Consider the following 15,578-nt stretch of genomic DNA (forward strand, 5'->3'; position numbering starts at 1 on the left):
CCGCAGGGACGGCGAGCAGAGAAGCGCTGCCCTCGCCCGGTGCCGGCAGCTTCTCCGGCCCGCCCAGCTCCGGCGGCTCCCCCCATCCTGGCGCTCCCGCCCCGTTGGGGCGGCTCCTGCGCGGCACCGCCCGCCCGTGGGCGGGCAGTGCCGAGCCGTGAGGTTTGGTTGAGTCTCCCTGCGTGTGTCTATAACTTTGTGTTGCTGCCGGTGGTTGTTAGGAGGAGGGATGTGGAAGTCGGCGGCGAGCAGGGTGACAGGCTGCTCGGGCGGGCTGCGGCGGCGGACGGGCTGGGCGCGGGCGGATCGCTTGCCTCTCGCCGGCTGCTCGCAGGAGGAGCGGGCGCTCTGCCGTTTTCCCATCCTTCGCCTTTAAAGGGAAGGCTCTCTGGAGCTGAAGGCGCAGGAGCAGCAGGAACCATGCAGCAGCGCTGCTTCTTCCTCCCGTGAATTCGGATCTCGATTGCTGCCGGTTGTGGAGGTGGCTCTCGATCCAGCACCCCCCCGCCGCCTCCCGCCCCTCCCGATGTGGCTTTCCCTGCCTCGTCTGCCTGCGCTTTTTAAATGACTTAAGTGAAGGGGGGAAAAACTGTCAAGATGGCAGCAGCAGGAGCAAGGAGGTTATGAATGTGGTGTTGATGCTGGAACAAAACGTATTCTCTTTGGCAGCCCTAGGGAGGGCTTAAAGCTACTGGACCTGTTGGAAGACTGGCGATTTGATTTGTTCCCGTTGTGTTTGCTTTTTGCCTGCAAGAAGGAGGATTTATTACTATTTTTTTCTTTAACCGACCAGCCCCCGTGGTGGCCTTCTCCTGCCCCCTGCTCCGCCGGCTGTGAGATTTTGGGGGGTTGCTTGCGCGTGGCTTGGGGGCACCGCAAAGTGACAGGTTTACGCTAGTGTGCAGTTGGATGTATGCTAAGACTTCGGCTCCCTTTAGGGCGTTTTAAAGAAGGAAAAAGTCCTCGGCGTAACCCAAAGGACCGCTCTCCCTGCCCTCCTGCCGACGGAGGGCGCGAAGGACCATCCCCCCAAAAGGCAAGATATCTGCGGAAGCGACGAGGAGCGAGCTCGGAGACGCCGGGGGCGTGAGGGGGTCCTCTCCCGGCTGGATACAGCGCGGTTCCCGCCGGAGCTACTTCTGCATCCGCATGGAGTGAAACATAAACAAACGCACACACGCACCGCGGGAGCGGCTGCCGCTCCGCCGGCGCGGAGGGCAGCGCCGCGGGCACCTCCGGCACCGCCCGGCCCGTGCTGCCGCCCTGCGCGGCCGCTCCGGCTCCTAATCTGATTTTTTTTTTTCCCTCCCTCCCTCCCCTTCTCCCCCCGCCTCCCAGCTCCGGCGTGCGCATCGCCCGCGGGGAGCGGAGCTCGGGGCGCAGCGGAGAGCCGGCCAGCCCTTAGCGGAGCGCGGCATGCCCGCCCGGGAGCCCCCCGCTTGCTAAGCTCCCGTCGGCACCGAGGAGGCGACGGAGGAGGAGCGGGGTCGGCGGCCGCCCGCCCGCCCCGTCGCAGCGCTCCGCAGCCGCCCGCGGGGGAGGCCAAGATGGCAGAGGCGTCGCCCCCCGCCCCGCTCTCGCCCCTGGACGTGGAGCTGGACCCCGAGTTCGAGCCGCAGAGCCGCCCCCGCTCCTGCACCTGGCCCCTGCAGAGGCCCGAGCTGCAGGCCAGCCCAGCCAAGCCCGCCGGCGAGTCGACCGCCGACGCCGCCTCCATGATCCCCGAGGAGGAGGACGACGAGGAGGAGGGGGGCGGCTCGGCCATGACCGTCGGCAGCGCGGCCCCCGCGGCCGGAGAAGCAGCGGCGGCGGCGGCGACCACCGCCGTGCCGGAGGAGGCGGCGCGGCTGCTGGCCCCGCTGCCCGGCGGCGGCCCGGAGGGACCGAGCCTCTCGCCGGGGGGAGCGGCGGCGGCAGGCGGCGGGGGGCTGAGCGGGGGCCCGGCGGCGGCGCCGAGGAAGTGCTCGTCGCGGCGCAACGCGTGGGGCAACCTCTCCTACGCCGACCTCATCACCCGCGCCATCGAGAGCTCTCCGGAGAAGCGCCTCACTCTCTCCCAGATCTACGACTGGATGGTCCGCTGCGTGCCCTACTTCAAGGACAAGGGCGACAGCAACAGCTCGGCCGGGTGGAAGGTGAGGCGGGATCCCGGGGCCGCGGCGCTCCCGCCGCGCCGCCCCGACGGGCGGGCTGCCCGTGGAGGATGCGGCCGCGGAGCGGGGTGCTGGCGGCTCGCCCCGGCAGCAGCCCGCCGGGCGCTGCTGCTGGTCGTGCTGATGGTGGTCGCCCTGTCGGCTTTGTTTTTTTTTAAGAGAGGGATTAAGGAAAGTTTTGTCTCTTTCCTGTTGCTGTGTACGGGCGGTGAGGGCTATTGACTCCGGGGGCAGAGTACACGCTGGAGCGGAGTTGGCTTTTGTGATGCACGAGCACATAAGCAGGGAAAGAGAGAGGGAGAGAGAAAAGAAAGATGAAAAAATATTTATAAGGTGTGTGGGTTTTGTTTTGCCTTTTTTTTTTTAAATTATGGTAACAGCAAAGGTAACTCGTGCTGGCAAGGAGCAGAATTGCTTTTATGTATGGTCAGTCTGCGTCTCAAAGCTCAAATACAGAACGACTTAATTGTTTTTGTCAAGGAAACCCCCAGTTTTTTGCCCATGTGTTCCTCAAAGGCAGTAGAGGGAAATTCGGGTTTTGGCAGTTCTTCATAAAGTTAATCAAAGCATGGAGTTATTGGCTGTTCAGCCCCTGGAATGCTTGGTTTGCGATTCCTGCGTTGCCAGTGTATGAGAGCACCGTCTACTGATAGCCCAGCATTTTCTGTCCAGCACTGCGACAGTGAGCAGCTAAGAGTACTACCGTTTTAGTAAGTGAGGGAAAAAAAAATAAATCTGGTTTTGTGGCTTGTTTACTCAGCGCGTGCAAAAGCACGTTGCAGGCAGGCAGGGTTTTACCCTCAAGAAGGAGTCTTATAAGGCCTACCAGGAGCCAGAACTGCACGTAAAGCACATTTGAAGTGATTTCCAGAACTGCTTTTTTTTTTTGCTTCTCGTTTTCCTGTTCATCTGTCGGCGTCTGTTGGATGCCAAAATGTCACGTACTTGCAGCTGTACAGAAATGCAGGTGCTGCTTGACGCCGATACTGTTTGCAGAAGGAAATCCCGGCAAGGTTCAGTTGCTGCTGAGGGCCGATACTAGCGGCATCTGACACTGAGTTTTTGTATGGATGGCTGAAGGTGAATTTGCCAGCAAGTTCAATGCTTTTACAGAGAAATTAAATTTTCTCTTTGAATCTGTCTAGGTTTGGATCAGGTGATAACTTTCAGTGTACAAATTGGTCAGAAATACTGTACAGATGAAACATTTCTGGCAGTTTCTGTTCTAGCAGCCCTGTCTTGTATTTTGGTGCCCGAGTAGGACTTGCTGATAGGAATTGAAGTGCGGCTGTATGATTTTTACCTTACAAATGAAACACAGGAGAGGAAGTATTTAGTTGACAGACTTATCTCTGGCTGGGGAAAATACAAGCACAAAGTTTTCTCTGAAGTAGCTTGTTGAAGACAAGGCTTTTAAAACCACACATTCTTTTTACAGCTTTTGTTTCTGTATTAGGTGTTGAATTTTGATCTGGCTTTACAAGTGTGACGCAGAGTGTGATAAAGGGTTACTCTTCCAGTGACAGCCTGTGCCTTCAAAAGTTGTTTGGTTTCACACAGAAAGCAGTGGCTTTAGATGTCAGCTGTTACGACAAATCCAGCATTTTTATCTGGTACTTTGAATTTTCAGTAAATTTTCAGTATCTGATCTAAATGAAGATTTACCTAACAATGGGGCTGACACTGTTTTGAATTTGGTGGCAAAACTCCTTTTTGCTTTTGCAGAAGCAGAATCTGGGCCATAATACGAAGTGCTTACATTGATTAGTATCCTTAATACCGTCACAATTTTTCTGACAATTTATACTGTTAATTTGATATTGATTCCTTTGCTGAGCAGCATTAACTGGTACTTGGAGCTAATTAAAATGTTAAAAACTTGGATCCCTTGAGATTCTTCTGTTATAATTTAGTTCAGAAGTTTCTCACAAGCCTTTAGGATGACCTTTCTCAGGAGATGCAGGCACACTGGTAGCAGCAAATTCTGCCTCTAATGATTGTGAGCTGTCTCTGAAGTTAGGGTATGGCGTTCGGTCACGTTAACAGTGGGTGCAGTTGTGTGTGGGTGGTAGGGCCATACTGGAAGGGGCAAAGGGGAGGTCAGGAGCTAATAATAATAGTTTGCCAGGCGTCTAAAACTGGAAAATGTAATTCCTTAGCAAGGCTAGGATTTCTTTTTCAAGTAGTGTATACGTTCAGAAGAGGGCTACTTCAGTTTCTTGGCTGGAGAGTAGCTTAGTTTGTGCAGAGGCAACACTCTTATACAGGGATTCCATCTTAGTCTCCTGATGTTAAAACACATTATATCTTAATTATCATCTTTATTTCCTTCACAGGTAATGAATACAACTCTTCAGAAACTAATGTCAGCTTTTCACACGAGACTTCTTCAGATTGCTAGTTACACCGAGACTTTAAGTGAACAGAAGATAGTTCTGTGTTAGAAGGCTTTCATATTAATTTAGAATATTTTTACACAGCTATATTAATTGTTGAAGGCAGTTAGCCCATTTAACAATATTCTGCTCTTCCACTGAGTGGGAAAATTGTTATTTTAAACAAAGGGAAAAAGATAACTTGGTCTTACTACCTTATGTATTATTATATATGTAATATTAATACCGTTTCCAGTGAGATGTGCCAAACACCATAATCCGTAAACATAGCTGGGATTATTCTCCTCAAACAATTATTTTAAGAGCTATAAATTAAAGTTACAACTATCACTTTTTTTTCTTTTTTTTTTTTCCTGCCTAGGGCATTAAAGCAGAAGTGAATATTTCAGATGTGGTTAGGAAGGCATAGATTACGTTTCCGGTAATTCGGATAAGGTTTGCCCAATACACCCCCCAACAATCTCCTTTGCTTCCCCCTCCCCCTGGCCCCGGTGCAACGTTGGCTAACCTAATAGTGCCTGAAGCTGACTGGGGCAGTAGTGTACGGTGCAGTGCTGCAGGGCTGCCACACTCTGGACACTCCTGCGTGCCACGGGCTGCCCCGCTTGGTGCAAACCCATACACTTCCGAACCACTGGAGAGGGTTTCCATGCACGGCCTGGTATCGGCTTCTTTGAATACTTAGGGAGGGTTGGTATTTATGTTCGTCATCACCGGAGGGGGGAACAGATCTGAGGGTGAGCTGGTTTCACCCTTGTGAAATTCACTGTGCCAGGCGACTGTTCCAGGTACTTCACAGAGCTCCTTGATGACTAGATCTTTCCTCATTCAGGTATCTGTTACCCAATCGAAGTCCTGCACTCACAAAACTAGTGTGCTGACTTAAAAACCAAGTTATATCTTGCAGGTATTGAAGCACTCACTTCCCTCAGTAATCTTGAAATAAGAAACTGGAAAACCTTTTGGTCCGTGTATGTAGTAGAGATGCCCAATTTCACTACAGTGTAAGTAATTCCATACTTCTTCCCACAATGTTATTTTGTAATTTCTTGAGCACTGTCTTGTGAAACAGTCTTTTCTACATGGAGAGTACACTAGGGGGACTATTTTCCTCTTTGTTAAGCGATATGGCAAGACTATGAATCTCGTCCTTTATACAGAGATACCAGCAATTCCCAAATTTAAATGTAGCTGATTTGCTTTGAATTGTTTTTCATATCAGAAGCCTATTCTGTTTTCCACCAGTTGTATTCATCTTCCCCATAGAAGATAAACACTAGCTGCTGGGGTATTTACTTTGAAGGGGAGGTTTTTGTAAACTTTGTACGTTTCTTACCGTGTTTTATTGGCCAGTATGTACCAAAGGGCTGCAGTCCCTTTGGTGTACCAAATGCAGGAGTCTCTTCTCTAATTACTGAGACTTGAAGAGGCTTGAGAAATTTGCCAGTGATGTAGACAGATGTCTAAATCTGTTAGCCAGATGCTGATATGCGAGATGTGTCGGAGTCTTTTTATCATCTTCTTGCAAAGATGTGAGAAGTAAGAAGAAAGAGAGTGGTGTTACTTCCTTCTCCTTCCTCAGACTGACACACAATGTCTTCATCAGGAGTGGCAACATAAAACTGAAGTCTGCATCAGTTTCTTTTTTCCCTCTATTGACTTCTAAACTTCTTTTCTTTTTCATTTATTTAAAGGTTCTGTTTCCCAATTAACTGCTAGCAGAAATATTTTTTTCAGCCTTCTATTATATTTTTTAAAATATATTTTTGTGTTGCCTTATTCATCTGTACAGAAGGGTTTGAGTTACAAGCTGTAGCTTGATTATTTTAAGTTTTGACCTACCAAGTAGAGCATGGATTTAAGCACGTGAATGGATCCTTGGGACTTCACTGGGATTACTTGTGTGCTTAAACTTGCTGCTTAAGCATCTTACCTGATCAAAGCCTTACTGTGTTGTGCTTTAACAAAATACTCAGAAACATTTGTGACTTCTGTGCTGAGCAGTGTAAAGAGACGTGTGGTTCCAGTGGTTGAAACCACTAGATAACAAATGTCTTGCATCAAAGAGGAGAATATGTAGTAGCATATGTAGTTTAAAAATGACTTTTTAAACTTTCCAGTAGAAACCATACATAGGTATTAGCACATATTGTTATTTCATATCTGTAATGTACATCAGAGATCTCACTTTTCCCCAGCTCATGCAGGCAGGTGACAGCTATTAGAGCAGTGAGAGAGAGAGATCGAGTAAGTAGCTCTCCCAGAATCACTCACATTGGTCCACAGTGTGACAGTGACTTGTTAAATGCAGACATAAACACATCACCTTGGTGAATGTGCTCAGCTGGTAAGAATCACAGGCTCTGATAAACTCAGCTTTTGATGTGAATGGGAAACTTCCAATCAATGATGATGTGGTATTGCTGGATAGTTACCACTGCCAGGTAGACTTGCATGATAAATGCTGGAATCGATGTCCCTCCATTGTTCAGAGACAGAAGGCTACCTAAAAACAGTCATGGAGCAACTGACGTTATCTATAATAGATCTATTAGTGTCAATATTTGTACATATTTAAAATTTGAGCATATTTAAAATAGGAAGCTTGAGAGTCAGAGGTTGGCTTCTCCTCTTACCTGTGTAATGCCAGTAAAAATTAAATCACCTTAGTGGCAGCTGTATCTGATGTACTGTACTGGCTTGAGCAAACACTGTGTGAGACTGAGGCTGTGGAGGAGAAATGTCCTGGCACTCCTGCCCTGGGACATCCTGCCTCTGCTTGGTGTTGTCCTGGTGAAGCAAGCGGTGTCTTACTCTTGAGGCCATTTTGTATTCGGGTCATTTTGATGGTGCTACACTACTTTGCTGTAATCCTGGGAGATTAGGCGAGGCTGGGCACGTGCTGGTGCATTTAGAAAGGCGAGTGATTAGGGTTAGCTGTGTGGTTTTGTGAAAGCTCTTTGTGCTGATGTGGACAAAGTAGCAGCCCAGAGTGGACGGTAGGCAGCTCTGGGGCAGCCCCCCTGCACCCTCCTGCAGCGGCTAGGTGGGTTTCAGCCAGCTTGCTTGGGGTGGACGGGGTGAACAAGTGTGAAACCACCCCAGAAAACTGTGGTGAGTGTGCTGTCTTCAAAGGGAGGCTGAAGGGATTGCCTTGGAGATAGGGAAAACTGAGGACGAGCAGCCAAAGCATTTCTCTAGGTGGCAGCCTCCTAAAGGTGCCCTGCTAGATTTTGGCAGCCAGCTACTTTGCGTGGAAGTATGGAAAATCTTTTGTGAGGATTGTTTCTTATTTGCAATGCAATTAAAGTTGGTCTTGGTGTAGTGGCAAATTGCCAAAGGAGAAACAGAAAGTGTTTCCTAATGCAAGTTGCTACTTAGACTAAAGTCTCTGCATGTTCTTGTTTCTCTCTCACTTTTTAAAAAAGCCTTACTACTCTGTCACAGAAAATGTGCCCAATGGCAGCGTTACAAAATGGCAATATTAGTTTGCCTTAGAGGCAAGGGGCCCTCCTTGTTCGGAGGTACTCTGTCTGGAGAAGGGCAAGCTCTGAGCATCCTCCCACTGCTGATTCGTTCTGCTTGCCATGGAAAACCGCTATTCCCAAATTGGCTGTGGAAAGGGGCACAGCTTGGCCAGGCCCTGGAACAGAAGGTGCGTCCAGATCCTGCACGTAGTGACGATCCTGATAAAGGCCTGGCCGATAGCAGCACTCAGGGAGCTGCAGGGATTTTTTTGATGTGGCTTTTCTTGGGACTGACAATATGTGCCTAGCGCAGCGGTTCAGGAGCAAAATGAAGTGTTCGAGTAATGTGCATAGTCATGCAGTTTTCTGTACTGCTGGCTCAGCACACCATGAGTTAAGTGAAGATTATGCTTAACCTTTTATTTGCTCTTCTTTTTGTGCTTCTACAAACTTAGGCCGTTCTGTTACAATTTCCTGAGCATTGCCACATACCAAGCTTGGAAAATGAGGTGCATTTAGCCAATTTATGGCCTGACATATGTTAATTAACATTAATTACCTGCTTGAATAGTCCATTTAGCACTTATTATTAAAAAGTGGCTTGTCTACAGAAGGGGATTTTCCTTCAGAGCGAGATGTTTTCTTCTAACTTGCTTCAGATGAAGTCAGGTTGGGGTATCCCTTGGTTCTCTGCATGGCTGTACCAGTTTCCTGATGTTCTAGTTGTGCATGTGGGATACAGTTGTACCACTGATAGACACCAGCTCCTTACCCATGTGTATTTGGCATTTGTTTGACAACAGCTTCCCAAGCAAACTAGCATGTTTCCAAGCATTTTCTGCTAGTGGTGGCTACAGCTCTTGCTCATCTGCTTGAGGCAGTAGAGAAAGAGCTGTGCTTCTGTCTGCCAGGAACTGCAGGAGCATCTGGAGTCCTGTGGTGATGTGACCTCAGCCCCTTTGGGGTGAAGGAGTAGGAAAAGCTCAGGTGTGCAAAGCTGGAAAGGGGATGTAGGAGTTGCTGGGGCACACCGTGGTACCGTGCAGGGAGGTCGTCTCCTGCTCCATGTGGAGGGGGTTGATGGACTTTGGGGCTCCTGCAGCCATTGAGAACAGGCCACTGCTGGAGTGGAGCATGATCTCTCTCCAGCAACAGCAGGAGTCTCTCTGTATTCATCAACTACATTACCCAAGTTATTATCTCCTGGGCAGTGTGTTGAGTAAAGGTTGTCACAGATCATTGGTCTACAACCTGTGAAGGGAGTAAGAACCAGAGAGGACTTGTTCAATTTCCAAATACCAATATTTAGGAAAAAAAAACAACAAACAAACTGTGCCTCAATTCCCCATATCCCAGCTTCTCATTCCTGTCTTGGGAGACTCCAGGGACATAATGTCCTACTTCACCTTCTCCATCCTTCCCACTTGTAACACCAGTAGTAGTGTTGCATGTTGCACTTCCGTGGGAGGTGGAGGGCTGGCTTGTAGCTGGCAGTTTTGGTTGGGGATACAGAGAGGAGATGATTAGTCTACAGGACTGATGAAAAGCAATGCCAGTGCAGTGTGAGGAGTTGGGAACAAGTGAGTGATTGCATCAGAGCTCTGCCTCATCCCTACTGTGAAATAGCAAAGGAGCTGCCTTCCAGTAGGGCTAGAGAAGAGCACTGCTTTTTGCCGGAGTGGTTTCTCCTGGTGGTGTGCTTGGCTGTGAGGTTCAGGAGGAGACCATCTTGCCCTGCAAAGCCAGAGTCCTATCTTTGGGCCACCCATCTTGCAGATTTGCTCAAGGATTGATATGGTTATAATGCTGTTTTGCAGGGAATTTGAGGGAGGTTGGGAGTTAGTAGCATTGATGTGTTCTTAATAACTCTGTGTATGTGTGTCCTACCTGGACTTTGCTTACTGGGGCAATTTTTTTTATCTGTATCCTGGTGCCTATTAAAAAGAAAGGCTATTTAAATACTTTTTCAAATACCTTCTTAAGATTTCACAGACAGAGAAATACCCTTCTGTGGATTTGTACTAGTAAAGAAATGCTTTGTGAAAATTAGCTCTTATAACAGATTTGTGCTAACAAATTAAATGGATTGCTTGCTCTATCACAACATGCTACGTACTTTGGAGCTGAATTATGAAATGCTCGGTTCTCACATGAACATGTTTATTTGGCAGGGTATTATTTTGCTTTTCTTTATTATTTTTCCCCTGATAGTGAAGTTTCTACTCGCTGCATGTAAAGAGAGGTGTGAGGATGGTGCCTGCTGGTACAGAAGGGTAGAGGCAGCCCACGGACCATTGTTGGAGGAACTGGTGGAGGAAGGACCTCTTGAAGCAAGGACAACACTGTGTGGCACTGACAGCTTGTTGCCAGGGCCCTTGCTGTGTGTGCCTCCAGTTTTGGGGGTCAGGAGGCTGTGGGTGCAGGGCTCTGGCTGTGCAGCCTGGGGCTGCCCTACACCCGCGTGCTGCCCGTGGTCGGGTGCATTTCCGTGGGGTGAGTCACTGGATCACGCCACTCCTGCGTCCCTTCACCCACTGCCCGTGCCGGGGTGAAGGGTGGGTCCGTGCTGACGTCTCCACGCCAAAACCCAGCTGAGAGCTCTGGAATGAGGGCAGGAGGGAGGAGTGCTGCCAAAGAAGCCATTTTTCTCCTTTGACACCTGCGTCTCAGGCTGCCTTCAGACTCTGTGTTGTGCTGTGGGTCTGCCTGGGGGCTCCTCACAACCCAGCCCTCAGCCTTGCAGTGTCTTCAGGCCAGCCTGACTCCCCATCCCTGGCCTTCCAGTTCTTTGTCTCTCTCTCTAGGGAGCAGCGGAGGCCATGGCACTCCCGGGACTGTGATCAGTGGGTGGGACTCAGTGCTAGGAAAGAGTTTTCAGCAGGTTTGCTGGCTCCTGAGTCATGTGAGCCGAAAAGGGCAGGTCTGGCTGCTTGCCAGGGCTTGAGCAGGGAGGTAACATCTGCTTATCCCAGCCCTAGAGGAGTGGGAGACAAGAGATAAGTCGGAAGACTGATGAGGACAGACTGCTGTGGGAGGACAGATAGAGGAACACCCAAAAACATCAGGATGTGTCTGCTGGGGCTTCGCTCTGCGTCCTGGCTGCTGCGTCTGCTCAGCTGGGAGTGGGAATGAGGAAGAGTTGGCATGGATGTAGGTTTATGACAGTGCAGCTTTCATGGGTAGATGAAGTAAAGAGGGCAGGTCTGAGTCTCATCCCTGCTAAAGGCTGTGTCAGGGCAGGAGCATGCATTTGCATTAGTGCTAGACAGACTCAAGCCAGCAGTGCCAAAAATCCTGGTTGCAGCTCGGCCTGAGCCCCGTGTGAAGACTGAGTATGACCAGGGAGCATTAGTAACAGTGTCATACTTAAGTAAACAAAGCTTTGTTTAAAAATGTATTAATTACCTAGTAATATCTAATACAAGCTGCTTTCCTAGTCTAGACAGTCAACACCTCTGACTCTGGAGACCATTTGCCCTTACAACTTAGTGTTTTCTCGTGCTGTATCATGTTGGTTTCTGTGCTTTTTCCAAAATAGGTTGCAGAAGAATAAATGTATTATTCTAAAGAAATAATTTTAGGACATGGGCTGAACTCCAGGACCATATTTGTTTTGTCTAGAGTGTGGACTGAATTGTCTTGATATGTACTCACATAGCAGTTCTTTTAAATCCTGCTGTATCTGGGGTTTTTTCTTCTCCCCACTATTTCTTCAAACACCTATTGCAGCTCTCCAAAGACACATTGTGACCAAGGTTAACTCCACTTTCTTACTTGAAATTTGCAGTGTAAACATACCTTTAAATGTGAGACTTAATCCAGATCAAAAGTTTCTGACTTTGTGTGAACCCCAATCTTGTGTAAATATATTTGCTAATACTTCATGGAGGATTTATCAGTTTCACGTATTAAGTTCCAGATATGCTTTAGTAAATAAAATTTGGCATCTGACAAGTGAGAACAGTGCTCAAGAAAGAATGTCTTATTGTTAGTGTTTCACAAGCTCTCACATTATCACCACTTTTGCTGACTGGTTTTGTGCAGACAGCAGTGATGTGGTTTCCTGAAAGCCTATAACTTACTGTTTGTTCTGCACAACTGCTCTGGACCTTGCCTAATTTTCAGGGAATGTTTTTTTTCAGGAATTTGTACAAGAAGGTGACGCCAGTTCAAGTTGTGTCCTGAGGTGCTTGTAAGCTGAGACATGTGGAGCTGCTGTCCCTGTCTTTGTGCAACATGATCTGTTGTGCCTGAGAGTTTCACTGTATGGGGGAACTCAAAACCGTTTGTGTGAGATGTCAGGTTTCAGAGTGAATGGTGCTTCTTTAAGTATGCATCAAGACCTACAATGGGAGGCTACTGACCCTACTATGCCTTTGTAGGACAAGAACATTGCCCCTGATAATGATGCTGCCCCTGAGGAGCTGTAAAAACTCTAAAGCATTTTTTGAATTCAAAGCCTCAGCCCAGTATAAGTGGGCTACATCTAAAATCTTCGATTTGCAAATGGAAAGAGCTCAGCATGAATTGGGCCAGAGGTTTCCAGCCTAGTTTGTGCAGCAGCCAAAAGCTCCGACCTAGTATTATGTTCATCATGATGTTGACAGTGTGATTTTCACTCTCCATGGCATGTTGAGATTTATTTCTTGCCCCAGTGCTCTTGCATCCTGATTCATGCACGGCAAAAATACTTCTGATTAAAATGTGCTAGAAGGTTTGCATGCTTGGGGTAGGAGAGAAATCTTTTATGAGGAACTGTACTATATAAAGCTATGGGGAAGGGAGCTGTGGTGCTTAGGAAGGGATTTGAAAATCAACAGTGAGGCCATTTTCCATACAAAGAAGAGGGGAAGTGTGTAGTCCATAAGGTAGTGGCACACAGGACTGGGAGGAGGAAGGATTCTCTGAGCTAGCAGTAGGGTGTAAATCAACCTGACGTATGTTCATAGACGTCTGATGTCTACTGGGCCTAGTGGGGTAGCTCAAAGCAGGTGGAAGAAGCATATTGTTTACCTAATTAGAAACATAAATAAAATCTTTCCAACATTCTTCTAAATTAAAATGCATTTGAAGCATATGTCAGATTTCTCACATCCACAAAAGATCTCTTAAAACCTGCCGTTCCTCATGGAGGCTGTTTCTAGCCCACTTTCTGCAGGGCTCTGCCAGGTAACAAGTGTTCTTGGTTGGAAGATGGAGTGGGATGTGCATTAGCAGCTGGAGAATGCTGGGGTTCTTCCTGAGTGCACCTGTACTCCTTTTTAATCAGAGGGAAAAGGCCTATTGTCTGAGATGATAGACCAGGAAATTGGAATAACAAAAGGAAATTATCTTGTTGAAATAATTGAAGACAGGATTTCACCTTTGTATTTATTGAGGAGTCAGTGATGGTGGGAAGCAGGGCCTGGGCTGCAGTACAGTCAGAGCAGTTTCATATCTCCAGTGTATTTTAGACACCAAGGAGACAAAGATGATGCTAATTGCAAGAGAAACTACTTAACTGCTTTGTATTATGTGTGAAATGAAGGGGGAATAACGCTGATTGAATGACCTATTTTGACTTTCTCAGTATAATATGTTTAATGTTTTAGTCTTTTTCTGGACAGTGAATTATAATTTTGTCAAATCCTGCTGGAAATTAATATGTTGCTGGGCAAAGTTATTTTATCCTTGCAGTTTTAACTGCAAAGTTATATCTTGCCACTTAACTTGGTGGCAGGAGTTTTTCAGCTGGAAAGGACTTTTGCCATGCAACACAGCGACAGTAGTACTTTTTGTTTTATACAAAATAGGGACCTGTCAGGAGGAATATAAAATAGGGCACTGAAGTAGTCTAATTTAGAAGGAGAAAGGGCATAAATCTCCACCTCTCTCTGATGACAGAAGGCCAAAGTACAACAGAAATGTTTCCCTGCTTGTAAAATGCCAGATGCCAAATGTAAAATACCAGAGAGGTTGTGCTGTTAAAGGCACAGCTGTATCTAGCGTCCTTACAAGTTTTTTCAGCCTAATTTTCAGTATGTAAGGGGGTTCTTAGACAATGAAACAGCTCTGTTAGGGTCTTCTCAGCTTATTGTGCAGTTACAGAAATTATTTGCTGGCTTGGACCAGTGTCAGGCAGAATAATACTGAATAAGTCCCAGATGAATGTGGGTGGTGAAAGGAGAAAAATAGTTTCAAATAAAGAGGGGCATTATCAGCTGAACAGCCAGTGTTGATCCTATGGTGCTGAAAAATGAAAGCAGGAAAAAGGCACTTTTTTATGAAGCATGGAAATTTTAGCTGAAAGTCTCTTCTGACCAGAGTTTGGTATTCTACTTAAACTTGCAGCAAATTAGCATTGGTGCAGCAGTGCTGTGAAGCACTGAGAGGGAGAACAGAAGTAGGAACTCCAAAAGTAGAAGCTTCCAAAACTTGAGAGAATCTTCAGATTCCCTGTCCATTTTGGACAACATGACCTGTAGTGTCACTTGCAGCTGCTGGATCCAAGAGTATAAATAGTGAAAAGAACACTGATTTGGCCAGGATAAAATGTTCACTTTGGGTTTTTCCAACAGCTGTGTCAGGACTTAACCCTGGCAAAAGCTTCTCACGTGTCATTTCTGTTCAGGCTTGTACTAAGCATGTCGAATGACAATGTTCTCTAATTGAAAGTAGTAAATGGAGAAATAGTGTGTATTTGGTGTCTTCTCAGCCTGAAGGAAGAGCACTGCTTGAATTGTATGATGGCAGTTGTTTGAGAAATTAAGTATGGATTTCCTTCAATTGTAGATGAATCATGACATCTTACTAAATTTATCCAGCTTTGAGTGCCTGCTTTCTGGTTTTACATTTTTGTTCGTAGCTGTTGGTTGTGTTTGGTTTTAAAAAACAAGCAACAAAAACTTTTCATTGCCACAGAGGTGGTATTTTCCTTATTTTTTGCAGGAAATTGTATCAGGTATCAGACCACAAATTCTTCTAGGTGATTACAGACTTGTGGGGGTCAGCAACTTTCTCACTAGAAGTACCATGAGGCAGTGGGTGGCTTTGAGCAATGCCAGTGATGGGTTCTCCTCATTTGCTAAGAGCTGCACGGTTTGACTACAAGCTATAGATCACTGGAGTATCTCCGTGGATAGTTCTCACTGTTCAGTGAAGGGCCAAGCAGAAGTACCAAATAAGAGCTTTCTTTATTTACCCAAAAATCTGCACAGAAAAAAAATATCAATATAAAAGTCAAATGCTCGGGAAGTACAAAATGTCAGAAATAAAGTTGCCTCTAACACTTGCAATTACTTCTCATGTCGGCTATGATGCTGTTATTAGTAAGGAGCTCACAGGCTCCATCCACCCCCGCTCTCCTTGGTGGGCTGGATCCTTCAAGGAGTGCTCAGGGTTTCAGCTCATCTCCTGTGCTCTCTGTGTGGGCCCTGTGCCATCGCTGTTGCACTTGGCTCCAAGTAAAGAAATACGCCCTTCCGGGTGTGCTTGTCTGTGCCTTTTGCCTCCTCAGTATCCATAGGCTTCCCTGATGAGCACTGTCCCAGCACCAGATATTCTCCCCTCCCCAAGCTCCTTAC

General features: G+C 47.2%; 1 protein-coding gene across 1 annotated transcript in view; it reads left to right on the top strand.

Annotated features, from left to right (window-relative positions):
• Positions 1–208: 208 nt before the first annotated feature.
• Positions 209–15,578, top strand: part of FOXO3 (forkhead box O3) — an 89,590-nt gene continuing 74,220 nt past the window's right edge. Inside the window, exon 1 of the mRNA XM_084202801.1 lies at positions 209–2,135. Within this exon, the coding sequence (XP_084058927.1) occupies positions 1,548–2,135 (588 nt within the window). The 5' untranslated portion in view covers positions 209–1,547. The remainder of the gene's footprint in view (positions 2,136–15,578) is intronic.

Source organism: Fringilla coelebs (assembly GCF_963513975.1).
Source record: "Fringilla coelebs genome assembly, chromosome: 3".
NCBI classification, from domain to species: Eukaryota; Metazoa; Chordata; class Aves; order Passeriformes; family Fringillidae; genus Fringilla; species Fringilla coelebs.